This window comes from Setaria viridis, chromosome 2 (genome assembly GCF_005286985.2).
Source record: "Setaria viridis chromosome 2, Setaria_viridis_v4.0, whole genome shotgun sequence".
In the NCBI taxonomy this organism is placed as follows: domain Eukaryota; kingdom Viridiplantae; phylum Streptophyta; class Magnoliopsida; order Poales; family Poaceae; genus Setaria; species Setaria viridis.
This window is the reverse complement of record NC_048264.2, coordinates 32098682-32113360: the sequence shown is the minus strand read 5'-3', so window position 1 is coordinate 32113360 and position 14679 is coordinate 32098682. Positions and strand designations below refer to the sequence as shown.

General features: G+C 43.7%; 2 protein-coding genes across 2 annotated transcripts; both read right to left on the bottom strand.

Moving 5' to 3' along the window:
• Window positions 1–4346: 4346 nt before the first annotated feature.
• On the bottom strand, window positions 4347–7460 carry LOC140221914 (uncharacterized). Its single transcript, XM_072291869.1, has 4 exons — window positions 7039–7460; window positions 6044–6834; window positions 5632–5684; window positions 4347–4436 (listed from the first exon to the last, which is right to left on the bottom strand). The coding sequence occupies exons 1-4, from the start codon at window positions 7458–7460 to the stop codon at window positions 4347–4349; spliced, it is 1356 nt and encodes a 451-aa protein (XP_072147970.1).
• Window positions 7461–12375: 4915 nt separating this feature from the next.
• Window positions 12376–14117, bottom strand: LOC117842970 (alpha-amylase isozyme 3B). The gene is made up of 3 exons (XM_034723508.2): window positions 13960–14117; window positions 12903–13841; window positions 12376–12813 (listed from the first exon to the last, which is right to left on the bottom strand). The coding sequence occupies exons 1-3, from the start codon at window positions 14050–14052 to the stop codon at window positions 12532–12534; spliced, it is 1314 nt and encodes a 437-aa protein (XP_034579399.1). The 5' UTR covers window positions 14053–14117; the 3' UTR covers window positions 12376–12531.
• Window positions 14118–14679: the final 562 nt, after the last annotated feature.

Sequence of the window (14679 nt, the reverse complement as noted above, 5' to 3'; positions counted from 1 at the left end):
GTGTCACTTGCACCTGGGAAAGCTATGGTCTGTTCAACCGTGAATGGCATCACTGGATGGATCACCCACCACAGTCCCATAGACATGAGCCAAAATTTGACTCTAGTCTACCATCTACGGAAGTTACCACCAGCAAACCTCTCAGGTTTCATTGCATCCGAAGCACCAGCCATTGCTGAATTAGAGTAAACACATAGGTAAGGTTTCCGGATTGTTGGAAATATGCAGTTAATTCTACCAGATATAAACATTAGGCATAATACGTAACTCATTGCTACTACTATGTAACCCAATTCTAGATTCGTAACCATTAACATATGCATGTAATTGGTATGTAAAAAAAGCATATGCAAAGCAGACGTAACAAGACAAAACATCATGTAACCCATGAAAGGTGTATAACCACTCTATATCTTGTGTAACCTACAACTCTATAAGAAACCAATCTAGGGACTTACATATCAGCGCTCCGTCCTCGTATAGACTCACTGCAGGGTTACATGATGCAATGCAGATCGAAGATGAGGCAACGCATAACGTAGTTGATCGACACGAGCGATCGCGCAGTTGCGCTACCTAGAAACCTTATTGCCGCACCTCATGCAGGCTTCCCGATGGCAACGGCTCGGAGATATCGCTCACCCTCCTCCTCGGTACACACCAAGGAGAAGAGCCAACAAGATTCAGCAGCTCAGTGTCACAACACGAATCACTAGATGGAAAAGGAGAGAAGAGAGGGAGTTCGTGGGTGTCTCGCTTGTATCTTCGTGGACATCTCCAGGACTCTTTTATAGAGAAGACGGCCGCCCACTGCTAACCGTTTCTATTATAAAATTGCCCCACTAATTGGTAGTAGTAATTGCCCAGTTAACTTGACTATGTGTTTATCACCTCTAATGACTGTTGTCAAAAGATTACACACAAACGGTAAAAAGGTTACACCAACTTGGCTTGGACGCTCGCTGCGTCGCAGGTCACAAGTCACGCGGTTGGTTGCGTGAAAAGGAACGCGAATACGCGCGCGCGTGCGTTATATAACCTAAGCCCCATTCTCTCATTCAATTACGTATTCAGAGAAGTGAGAGTGCTGTCCTATTTAAGTTGGCTTCCACCAATTCAAACTAGCAGTATGGGACTATTGAATGCCACTGCACTCTTACATTGGGATTGCATTAAATGGGCCTCTCCATGGGCCATTTTTCCATCATTACAGTGAAGAAGGAACAAACTTTGCATTACACTGACAACTTGTGCCAAGTCATCAGGGCTGGAAAGGTTCATTACAATGAAGTTGTTGGTGTGTGTATTTGAAAAATAGATGTAATACAAGGACTAAGGTGTAAAATACCAAGAGTAAATAAATAGAGACAGAGAAAGATCGAGAGACAGATCGATCCAGAACTTTTCCCCATCTTCCTGTTCATGGCTGAGTCTCCTCTTCTTCCACAATCCCAAATCTCTACTACATCCACCCTTTAATCTTCAATATGGTATCAAGAGCGGGTTAATCCTTTGATCTTCCGTCCATGCCGTTGTCGTGGACTCGATTTCCTGTGTTGCCTCTCCGATTGTAGTTTCTTGTGGGTGAATTGAGCTGTTGCGGTAGCCGCCCGTCATGCGGTCACTACTGCTACCCTCTAGATTTGAGAGGTTCGTTGCTCTGCTAGCCTACTGCTACTTGTTCTCTTCGTCATCCTGTTGTGCCCGCTGGTTCGGTGGCTTCCGAGTGGCTTCGCACTTGAGTGCCTATACGTGAGTACAAGCAAGCAACAACTCCCAGGTTGGAGTATTCACTCAAGTGGCACCAAGCTTCCAAGAAGGTGTTGCCAATTTGTTTTTTTTTTGTCTCATTGTTGATAGTGCACCGTTGTGAAACATGGGTAGTAGTGGAGAGAAGGAAAGTGATTCTAGTTGGGGAAATTATGTGAGATTCTGAGCAAAATTATAGAACAACCTAAGGTAGTTTTAGGGGTATGACCTCTGCCGGCATCTTATCTTCTCCAAGTCTGAATGGCCTACTCTTGATGAGATAATTTCTAGCATCATAGAAGAGGAAACCAAACTATCACATCCCAAAGTGGATGATAATAAAGCAGTTGATGCTAGGGCTGCCTTATCTATAAAGAAGAGCAGCACATCTATTTCTCGAGGGGACCATGAAAGAAATAAGGTCATTTGTGATCATTGTGGTGATAAGGGGCACCCCATAGAGAGGTGCTTTAAATTGCATGGTTTTCCATCCAGCAAAGTGATTTGTGATCATTGTGGTGATAAGAGGCATACCATAGAGAAGTGTTTTAAGCAGCATGGTTTTCCACCTGGGTGGAAAAAAGGGGGAAAATCTCAACCAGGGGGAGTTTGAGGTGATAACTGGAATCGAGCTAATCATATTGCATATGAAAAAGAGTTTCAAGTGGTAGATGCTCAAGCTCTTAAGAAATACAACTCCAAGCTCAAGCTCTTTGAAGACTTGTCTTCCACTCAAGGTTCCTATACTAATTCCAGTTACCATGCTACTTCCCAAGGTATAAAATCTGTTCAAGCCTACAGACATAAACCATGGATTATTGATTCTGGAGCTACTAACCATATGACAGGAGCATCCAATCTTTTCACTTCCAATACTCCTTGTTCAGGTAAGGATAAGGTGCGTGTAGCAGATGGATCCATGGTTCCTATAACAGGACGTGGATCCATCTGATGCACAAAACCCTATTCTTATCACCAATTTTGCATGTTCCTGATTTTCCTATTAACTTATTATCGGTTAGCTCTATCACAAAATCCCTCAATTGTAGAGGTTGGTTTGATCCTTCTCATTGTGCTTTTTAGGAGCTAGGGATAGGGAAAATTCTTTGGACTGGGACCGTGCATAATGGACTCTATTATCTCGATGAAGGGAGTGGTGAAGTTGCTTTTGCATCCAAGATGTCTCTATGTCAAGAATTATTATTACTTCAGTGCAGGCTTGGATACCCCTCTTTTGCTGCTATGTCTCATAGTTATCCTTCACTTTTTAATGCATGTTCTAGGGAATCTCTTATATGTGATGCATGTGAGTTGCTAAACATACAAGAGTTCCCTATCCTAGTTTGGGTCTAAGAAGTTATAAACCATTTGATGTGATTCATTCTGATGTTTGTGGGACCATGTGAGGTACACTCTATTTCTTGACATAGATGGTTTGTGACTTTTATTGATGGATTTAGTAGTTATACTTGGCTTTATCTGTTGAAACACCAAAGTGATGTTTTTGTTGTTTTTAAATATTTGTATGCCCTCATTAAAAATAAGGTTGGCAACACTATTAAGATCTTACGCTCAGACAATGGTATGGAGTACGTTAATGAGGAGTTTGAACAGTTCCTTATTTCTAATGGTATTGAAAATCAAACAACATGTGTTGACGCTCCAGAGTAGAACGGTGATGCTGAAGGGAAAAATAGGCATATACTTGAGGTTGCTCGTTCTACTATGTTTACAATGAATGTTCCTAAGTTTCTTTAGGGGGAAGCAGTGAAGACTGCAACATATTTAATTAATCACATGCCTCTTCGAGTTCCTGATAATAAATCTTCTACTGAGTTACTTTTGAATTCGAATGAATTTGTTGTTGCTCCACAGGTCTTTGGATCTGTTTGTTTTGTTCATGACTACAGAAATGATGTCAGAAAACTTGACCCTCGTGCTGTTTAATGTGTGTTTGTTGGTTACTCTCCTACTCAGAAAGGTTAACATTGTTGGTGTTGATCTGAACATCGTTTCTTTGTAAGTATGGATGTGACATTTTGTGAATATGAATCTTATTATGAGCCAACCAATGATACTGGAATTACTCTTTCTCCACCTGAAGGAAACCAAGAGGGGGGTAGTAACAATAAAGGTATTCATATGGGCTCTGCTCTTGTTCCTCCTTCAGTTGGTTCCTATGGGGATAATTTGGTTCATAGTCAGGGGGGAATTAATAGCAATACTAAGAGTGGGGGTAATAATTCTTTCCATGGAGATATACAGAGTAGTTTGCCTTCTCAAAATGAAGAGTCTCATATGCATGAGGACTTAGGTACCAACTCACTCTCTTAGTCCTAATGCTCCATCTAGAATTCTAGAGCAAGGAGATAATCAAGTGTCTACTCAGCTTCCTCCTGAAAATGATCAACCTATAGCCCTAAGAAATCGAACCAGATCTTCCAATATTCCAACACATCTTACATATTGTGTTGGTTACAAACATGACATTTCCAATTTCATTTCCTATGAGAGTTGTAGCCCATCCTTTCAGAGCTTTGTTGCCTCTCTAGATTCTGTATCCATACCCACAAACTAGAAATTAGCTAAAGAGGATCCTAAGTGGAAGGAGGCAATGCTGGAAGAGATGAGAGCTTTGGAGGAGAATAGAACTTGGGAGCTTGTGGATCTACCACCAGGTAAGCAACCTGTTGGGTGCAAGTGGGTTTTCACCATTAACATACACCTGAGGGGAAGGTTGAAAGGTACAAAGCCCGTCTTGTGGCAAAAGGATACACTCAAACTTATGGGATTGACTATGATGAGACCTTTGCACATGTTGCCAAGTTGAATTAAGCGAGAACGCTTATATCTTGTGTTGTCAACTTGGAATGGGATATATATCAGATGGATGTAAAAAGTGCTTTCCCTCATGGTGATCTACATGAGGAGGTATATATGCATATACCACTTGGTTTTGAAACAAGTCAAACGAAGGGAAAGGTGCTTCGTTTACATCGATCTCTATATGGACTGAAGCAATCTCCAAGGGCTTGGTTTGATCGTTTTAGACAATCAATGCTTAAAAGAGGCTATCTTCAAAGCAATGCTGATCATACACTATTCTATAAACATGGTACATATGAAATAGCAATCCTAATAGTGTATGTGGATGATATTGTGATTACCGGGGATGATTCTTCTGAGATTTCTAATCTGAAAAAGTATCTTACACAAGAATTTGAAGTAAAGGATTTAGGTCAATTGAAATATTTTGTTGGAATTGAAATCTCCCAAGGACCAAAGGGGGGTGTTTCTCTCACAAAGAAATATATTTTGGATCTACTAAAGGAGACAGGTATGCTTGGATGTCATCCTGCAGCCACACCTATTGAGCAAAATCATCGCGTAAGTAAAGATGCAGGGACTCCCGTGGATCGAGAGCCATATCAAAGACTTGTTGGAAGGCTTATGGCCCTGTTTGTATACGCTTTTCTGGAACTCGCTTATCTGAGAAGCAAGCTTATCTGGTAAGCCTGCTGCCTGGATAAGCTGCTGTCTGAATAAGCAGGGTGTTTGGCAATCCTGATTATTTAATGTCGATTGTCTGTCCTGGTTGGTAAATTGACTTGAATGGCCCTAAGGCTGATAATAGCTCATTTTTATTGTGAATCTGAGGAGAAGACAATAATTCTAATGCCTTTGGAGTTTGTTAAATAGAAATTACATTACAATAATATGAAATTCATACGATAGATCGGTCTAGTATGGAAACATCCATCATGGGTACAACAACGAATCATGAAACCATAGCGACAGCAATAGCATCACGCAATGCACCCATATCAATGTCATCTCCTAAAGCACCACCACCACCATCTGTGCTAGGTTGGGTTGAATTACCATCATCTTCCTGAAAATCCTCTTCAAAATGCACGTCATGTACGGCACTATCTCTGATGAAATTGTGAAGGGCCATACAAGCAACTATAATTTTCGACTGCTTGTTAACCGGATAACTGGGCAAATTCAAGAGAATGCGCCACTTCATCTTTAGAACTCCAAATGATCGCTCAATCACATTTCTAAGGGATGAATGTGCATGATTAAACACTTCTTTCAATCCTACCGGATGCTGACCATGCTGCCATTCGGAAACATGATACCTCTGTCCCTTGTAGGGTGCAAGAAATCCTTTTCTATTAGGATATCCAGAGTCAACAAGATAGTACTTACCTGCATGTTATATTTATATGTTATATCACAATGAGCAAATATTCCCTAAAAAATAAATTGCAACATAACTCGTCCTTACCATCGGGAGGATGTGGAAATTGATCCTTGTATGTGACAAGTGTGTCCAATAATACACGAGTATCATGGACAGAACTAGGCCAACCAGTGACAGCAAATGTGAACCGCATATCAAAGTCACAAACCGCCATGACGTTTTGTGAAGGATACCCATGCCGACCAATGTATTTCGGTTGATCAGCTAATGGCACAGTTACGGGTATATGGGTACCATCAATTGCTCCTATGCAATCTTTGAAATGAGGCCAAAACCTTGCTTCTTGTAGTTTAGGATGAATAGTAGAAAATTGCGGATCCTTAGGCCTCACAATGTCAACAGCTAATCTCATGATAGATTCAAGAACCTCTTCAAATTTTCTACTCACAGTTTCTAATGAGCGATGGAAATTATTCTTGCATTGCCTAAAAGATTGAGGTGCACCACAAGCCCATAGAAACATTCCTAGTGCTTCCTTGCTACAAAATTGTTTACTTGATCTCAATCCATACTTCATAACCAAAGTGTCATGAAGGCTTAAGAAAACTGACCTCCTCATTCTGAACATGTTAAAGCACTCCACTGGATCTTGTAGTTGTAACTCAACCCACTGTATTCCAGTCATCCTTGCTATCGTAGTAGTAATCTTCTTCTTGTTCATACCAGATGATGCCATGTAGTCCAGACCAAGCATTGCCACTATGTAATCATCATCAGTGTCGTCAGATTCATCAACATCCATGGTATGAACAGAATCACTGTTGCCTTCACATTCACTAGTTGCACTAGAGGTACTCATCAAAACAAATGCAAGCCTGTCAAAAAGCACTAACCAAGTCATCAGATGAATTTTTATTGTTACAACACAACTAATAGAAGGTTCATAGTCTCACACAGCATACTTAGAAAATTGAAATTATGTCTCACACAACATAAGACAAATGAAAGATAAATGGCACACTAATGCAACACCCTAGTGCTTCTTCCTTATCTCCCAAGCCCTCCTCAGCCAATTCAACCTCCCATTTGGTGTCTTCAATGTAATGAACACATCACGGTTCTCCTTTTTTTGAAGAAGTTGTGTGGCATAGAAGTGTTCATCACTCCCCTCCTCAGCCCCATCCTTAATGACTTGCTCCAACATATTTCCAATCTCATCTCTAACGTGATCAACAACCTGTGAAGTAGCTGAATGTTTACTACTTTGAGCTTTCAACTCATATGCATCGACCAACCGCTTCATGCACTGGTCCCTAAAAGTCTTCTTCTTCTTTCCTTTAGGGGAACTAGGAGCTGGCCTTTTTGAAGCCCTCCGCTCAGAACTGGATGGGGCCTTATGTGCCTCCCTATCATTGGTGTCCTCAACATCAACAACATCATGTTCATCAACATCAACGTTTCCATCACCACTTGGAACATATGAAGTTTCATTTGTAACCATGACCGATTCAAACATGATTCACATCTGATCCTCATATTCAAGCGGAGCTGTTCTGAACCGGATACAACCTGGCATAGCCTGTAAAATATCATCAGCATGCTATTATACTCCAACCCAAAATAAACAAACAACGTGTATGTGAACTATATCTGTAATATTGTTGTTAGTGGGCTCACCTTATTTTGTTCTTCCCACCATTCATCGTCAGCCACAATACAACCAGTAACAGGATCTTTTCCCAATCCGGTTGATCTCAAGTTCAAAGTCTTCCATTGGGTATACATTTTTTTCAATATATCCCACCTATTCTTCATTTGACTCTCACCGTATGGCCTCTTGGTACGCTCATAAAACTTTCTAATAAGGTTTGCATATCCCACCGCATTCAAACATTGCTGCGTCCGATTGAAAGCAAGTACTTCTTCCACACAAATGTCATTGAAAGCTTTCGCGGCAAACGAATCCCATTTTGCCACAATCTTTGACGACTTTTCCATCTAAAATTTGATTACAGTATTGTAGAATTAAATACAAATCTACAAGCTTGTTTACTGACCATACAACCCACAATCTGTCATTTTAGTAATCCATTAAGAGGGGGCACCAATTTTACCTTGCTATTTGTTGGCGGCCTTGCAGTCGTAGCAGCAACAGAATACTCAAGAATACTGAAGAAGGTCGCTAGCTTCCTGTCTAAGCTCCAAGCAGTCCTCTCTAGCAAGCTACAAGAGTTTAAAAATATAAATCAGATTACCGTAGCACGAAATAAGACAAAAAATTTGTCACTCCAGTAATCTAGCAATCCGGCAAAAAATACACATTGATGAGTTACATTAACAAACGGTAGCTCCTGTAGTCTGAACTACATTTTTAACTGTTTAGTTTGAACTTTGAAAAAAAGAAATTGTTCAATCCTTTCATTGTGTGTTCACTGCCAAACTTCAACAATATCTTTTGAACCTTTTAAATGCATCAAATATAAGTAGGTAGTGATGCTACTTATAGCTTCTTTCTTGCTGATTATTTGTTGGTGCTTGCCTGCACAAAGTGTTCACAACTGCTGCCGCTAACAACTTGTAGTCTAGTGTCATTTTTTCTAATTACTTTTTTGCTAAAATATTATGTCAAACAATATGCTGGCTAAATTAGTCCTATCATTCGGTTAAACAAGTGCAAGTAAGATGCTTGTGTAGTTGTATGAAATCCAAAGTAGAGCCTTTCTAGTTTCTATGATCCCTATAGTTCTGTTTGACCCTAGTATTTCAAACTGTAGCCTAGTGAATAAGTTGATACATTAATCCTCCTTCCCCAAATGGAAACTCTGTGCATAAATTACAAGGGAAGGGAGAAAAACTTGCATAGCTGAATTGTGTGCACTAAAAAACTGTCAGAAGAAGGTTGAGTAACAACTACTGGAACCATGCTAGGAAACCAAATATACATCCATGGAACAGACAAAAGTCACAAAACGAATACTAACAACACTAGCTATTACAAACACTACATTTCAGTGCTTGGTGAATGAGAGCGTAGATTGAGTAAACAATGAACAGACAATCAGCCAATGTGCTTTTATTAATCACAAAGGATGGCAGTGCACCGCTTATAACCGGTCACCACTCACCAGCCAGTCAGCCCTTGGGGTGTGGCTGCTGTTCATTATGTACCTACATTTGGGCTCTTAAGGTGTTATTGTGGACATGCATGGCGTGGTAACTTTTATGTAGTAAAAAGTGCAATCTTTATCTGAACCTTCTAAAATAAAAACTTGCTCTTTTGTCATGTCAGTGAGCAAAGTCAGTACAAGAACAATTCAAATACTTGGAAACGTCCACCAGTGGAACAGGTCTGTCTCGAATTGTATAATATTTTCATGAACTTTTCTTATCCTGGGAATGTGTAAAAGGTATTCTTTTTTATAGGTTTTGTGCAAGCTGGCAACACACTACACTAATGTTCACTCTAGGCAGTGCATAGATGAAGCTGAAGTATAGAACTTTGTGACCTATTTTTTTACTGATATAGATCAGTATGACTGGTTACAGCCAATTTTTCACCCTGGTTGTATTATTTACATGTTAAAATAGAAAATTTAAGGCTTCTATTGACATTGAAGTCACAGCATTAGTATTGCCATGTTTCTCTGGGAAGATACAAATACACAATACATCTGTTATCATAGTAGAGCACTTCTGTTGTGACCTCAAATGATGTTTTGATGCAGTACCCAGTTTCCTCCTTGTACTCACTGATGTCTTTGACTAATATATTTTGTAATAGTGCAATAAAATACAACACTTGACATGCACTAGTTATTTGTGACTAATTTTTATTAATACCATTTGATGCATGTATGTACTTTGATTTACTGTGATTTGCAATTCCATGTTTGTTAATGCCCCTCTGACTGTTCTGCTTCTGCAGGAAACCATTGACATGGTTATCTGTGCATGCTAATGGTGCGATTATTTCAAAAGGTTTTGTTGATAAAAATCTGGCTAAGAAAGACACCTAGTAAGATCTGATTATAAATATATATAGAATGTTATCACTTTTCGGTACAAGATAAGCAGCACATTCCAATTCACCACTTCGTGGCTTTACTTGCAATTTGTTTCCTATCTCACTTTTCTTCAGTGGAATGGAGCTTTAGTTGTAGTTTGAAACTTCTATACAGAATCTAGTTACTCGTTCCTACACTGATGGGATTGCTTCTATGCAGTGTCTAGCCTAGCCTTTCTAGTACCTGACTTCTTTCTTGCTTAGTAGTAGTGTTCTGGTTGACCTTTGGACTAGGCCAATTGGAACATTATGCTTATTTTGAATTAGAGAACTGAGATGTCAATCTCTCACACCAGGAAAAAAAAAGAACTTGCAACTACAGAGACCATCACCCGTTTCTGCACTAGTCTTGCATTAGAGTTTAACAGGGGGCAGTCTACAATACGATTAACTGGAGACAGCCTTTTCTTTAGATGAACTGGAAACAGCTCATGCCATCGAAGAAAGTAAGATCTATGATAGTTTGCAGTTATAACAAAATTGTAAACTGCAAATACTTTGTGTCAGTGAACTGAAAGGAATGCAGGATTGTTGCTCTGGATCACAAAACCAATGTCATGGTGCAAAGTGATTGCGAGCAAAACTGGCCAAAACCAATGTCATGGCTCAACAAGCACATACCCCCTTCAAGCCTCACGGGCGGCCGGCGGCGGGGGCCCAGCGCAGGCGGCACGGGCGGCCGGCGTTGGGGGCCGAGCGCAGCACGAGCCGCCGGCGGCGGGGGCCGAGCAAGGGTGGCACGGGCGGTCGGCGGCGGGATTCCAGCCCGGGCGGTGCGACCGGAGGCGGGGCCCGAGCGCGGGCGGCAGGGGCGGCCGGCGGCCGGCGGCGGGGGCCGAGCGCGGGCAGCACGGGCGTCCGGCCGCCGGATCCGAGCCCGGGCGGCGCGGCCGGACGCGGGGCCCGAGCCCAGGCTTCTAGGGGCGTCCGGCGGCGGGAGCCGACCCCAGGCGCCGCGGCCAGAGGCGGAGGCCGAGCCCTCGCAGGGGCAGCCGGCGGCAGGGGCCGAGCCCGGCGGTGGTGTGGAAGCGGCCCGAGCGACCCGAGCGGTGGCGCCGGCGGCGGGATCTGGAGCGGACGGGAGTGGCGGCGGTTGCGGGAGGCTTGGCGTCGGGTGGCCGAGGGTACTGCGGAAAATTTCGGTCCGCTTGCCCCAGAAGCGTGCTCTGAGCCGCGTACGAGATAAGCGGCCTGCTAGTTCAATTCCAGATTTTCCACTAAGCGGCTTACGTGACAAGCGGGAAATAAGCGAGGCGTTTGGGTGGGTTTATCGCTTATTTTCACCAATAAGCGGGAAATAAGCGACTCCAAACAGGGCATATATATCTCTCTCACACTCATCCATATATTGCCTTTGCAGTAAGTGTTGTGAGCCAATTTATGCAGGATCTAAAATCTTCTCATATGGGTGTTGTTTATCGCATTTTTAGGTATCTTAATAGATGTCCAGGGAGGGGACTTCTATACACTCACCAAGGAAATTTACAAGTTGAGTGTTACACTAATGCTGATTGGCCTGGATTTTTAGATGATAGACGTTCAACCTCTGGACATGGTACGTTTGTTGGAGGTAATCTAGTTGCTTGGCGAAGTAAGAAGCAGACTGTTGTAGCACGTTCTATTGCTGAGGCTGAATTTCGTGCTATGGCTCATGGTGTATGTGAGCTCTTATGGCTGCAAATCCTCTTCTTGACAAAGTTCAAATTGTTTAAGTACAAGCCCCTAATGCTATACTGTGATAACAAAGCAACTATTGATATTGCCAACAATCCGGTTCATCATGATAGAACTAAGCATATCGAGATCGATCACCATTTTATTAAGGAGAAGTTGGATGGAGGAATAATTTGCTTGCCTTATGTAAAATCAGCTAGTCAAGTGGCAGACATTTTGACCAAAGGATTACCTCAAAAGATATTTTCTACATTTTGTAGCAAGATGGGTCTATATGATATATTCGTCCCATCTTGAGTGAGAGTGTTGGTATGTGTATTTGAAAAATGGCAGACATTTTGACCAAAGGATTACCTCAAAAGATATTTTCTGCATTTTGTAGCAAGATGGGTCTAGATATATTCGCCCCATCTTGAGTGGGAGTGTTGGTATGTGTATTTGGAAAATAGATGTAATACAAGGACTAAGGTGTAAAATACCAAGAGTAAGTAGATAGACGAAAAGAAGGATCGAGAGACAGATCGATCTAGAACTTTTCCCCATCTTCCTGTTCATGGCTGAGTCTCCTGTTCTTCCCAATCCCAAATCTCTACTAGATCCACACTTTAATCTTCAATAGTTGCTTCATCATAATCATCTCTGTTTCCGAGCTTAAAGAGAAATTCCTAGGTTTACGTAATGAATCCAAACATTATAATCTTCTTTTAATAAATAAATAGTTGCAAGAAGCATAGCACAATCGTATTCAGGTTATTTAATGTCAATTAAATTCCTTTTTCCGGCTCAAATGGACCTGAAAAAATGAATAGATTCAGGGATTCCGATTCCGATGGGTCTAGTGGTGCCGCCCTGTTGGAACTCTCAGACCAGTCTTCTCCCAAACGCAGTAGTTGTTGCCATGGGCAATGGGGTGGAAGTCCGAGGGGATCAGGTTCCCAACATCGTACCGTGATCCGATCTTCACGATAACCTTATCGTCGATCTTGGCAACGTAGAGATCCCCCTCAACGGCAAGGATGTCCAGCTTGCTTCCGGCATGGATCCCGTTTCTTGACCTCACCGTAGACAGGGTGCTGATCTCCTGCTTGAGGTTCCAATCGAAAACATGGTCGTAGAACTGAATACATACAGAAAAGTGAGTGACACAGTGGTAGTTTGCCGGATCGAGCTTATTGTGGTGAACCGGTGATGCAGCTGAGGACTTACGATGCAGGGAGTTCCAGGGTGTGTGAGGATGTAGGCGTAGCCTTGCATGACCTTGTCGGAGGGGAAAGGCCATGAGTTCTGGGTGGAGCCTGTGTCGTGATTGTCGACGAAGGTGACCGCCTTCTCCGGCAACCAACCGATCATCCCGGGGGCCTTGCCATTGCCGTCCTTCATCCGCCACAGCTCGCCCTGGACGGCCGCCTGCAGCACGCCCTTGGTGGTGAAATCGAACGCCGCGGCAGGGCCGCCCACAGCCTGCGCCCAGTTCACCAGCTCCTGCCGGTCTTTGTCCTGGATGCTGGACGGCTCGCCGTTGCCGTCGTACTGCAGGGAGCTCCATATCTCGGCGACGACGAAGGTTGGGGCGGTGTTGTCGACGTACACCTTGGCGACGGCGGCAGAGTAGCCCTTGGCGAAGTCGAGGCGCCAGCCGTCGAAGCCCAGATCGGTCTTGAGCCAGTTGAGCCAGTCGGAGAGCTCCTGTTGGACGCGCGGGTTGAGGTGGTCGATGTCGGGTGCAGCGCCGAAGTCAGCCCCGGTGTCGCGGTGGCCGCGGCCGTTGGAGTACTGAGTGTCGTCGCTGCAGATCATGTCAGGGCCCCAGTCAAGGCGGCTGTCCGGCGTGCCGCCCTCGAAGACGCAGTAGATGCCGCGGGTGTCCTTGTAGTCGGCGCAGCGGTGATTGATGACGATGTCGGCGACGCACTGGATGCCCTTGGCGTGGAACGCCGCGATGAGCGACTTGAGCTCGGCGTGGGTGCCGTACTTGGACGCGTCCAGGTCGTAGAGCCGGCCCGGCATGTACCCCTGCGGCGCCACCGAGTGCGACGGCGGCGGGAGCCAGACGTGCGTGGCCCCCGTCGCGGCGATGTCGTCCACCCGGCCCCGGAGGTAGTTGTACCATCCGCCTTGCTTCTTCCACGACTCCCAGTTGAACCCCTGCATATGCACCAAGCCAGCAACATCATTATTCAAGTTCAGAGCTCTGCTCGAAGCTCAAGATGGCGCGAAGTGCCAGTACGCAGAAGAGTAGCTGGGAGAAAGGGAGGACGCACACCTGGAAGAGGACCTGGGATTGGGCTAGCTGGGAGCCCAAGCCGAGCAACACGAGCATGAGGAGGCTGCACATGGCAGCCGAGTGCTTCGCCATCTCTGCTCGCTCGAGTGCCTGTGAGACTGAGACTTGTATACTTACCTGGCTGTGTGTGGAGCACCATGGCCGTGCATGGGAATTTATAGGATGGATCCGGCGGCCGTTTGGCCCAGTGGATCGTCAAATTGTGTAACGGATAAGCTCTGTTGCTTCAAACGAGAGCAACGGCATATCGTTGATGGGAAAAGTGCAAATGCTGCCGTGGCACATTAAAAACGGGATAAAAAGGTTCGTGACTGCGTGAGCCGTGAGTTATGAGTCGTATACACACCACACATGCTTGGGTCGCGTTTAGTGCCGGGACGCGGCGAACGAGTAGAAATTCTTTCTGCCAACAGCAATTGCTTGCTTGATTTTTAAATTCTATAAATGATTGGTCCATCTTTTTTATAAGGCGAGCACAGATTTTGTTTCTCAAACTTCGTACCTTTGATCAGGTTTTAACCTAAGAATTTGTATGTTGTGGAACAGAACTTTAGTGTCGTTGGTTCTTCATTTGAAACCACTTTCATTCCAATGATGTTAACAAGCATTGCTCGTGCAAATAGCACGGCTAGTGTTGTTTTAACTTTTTTAGAATTCCCTATCCAAGATACTACAGATTAAAATTGGTCAATACATAAT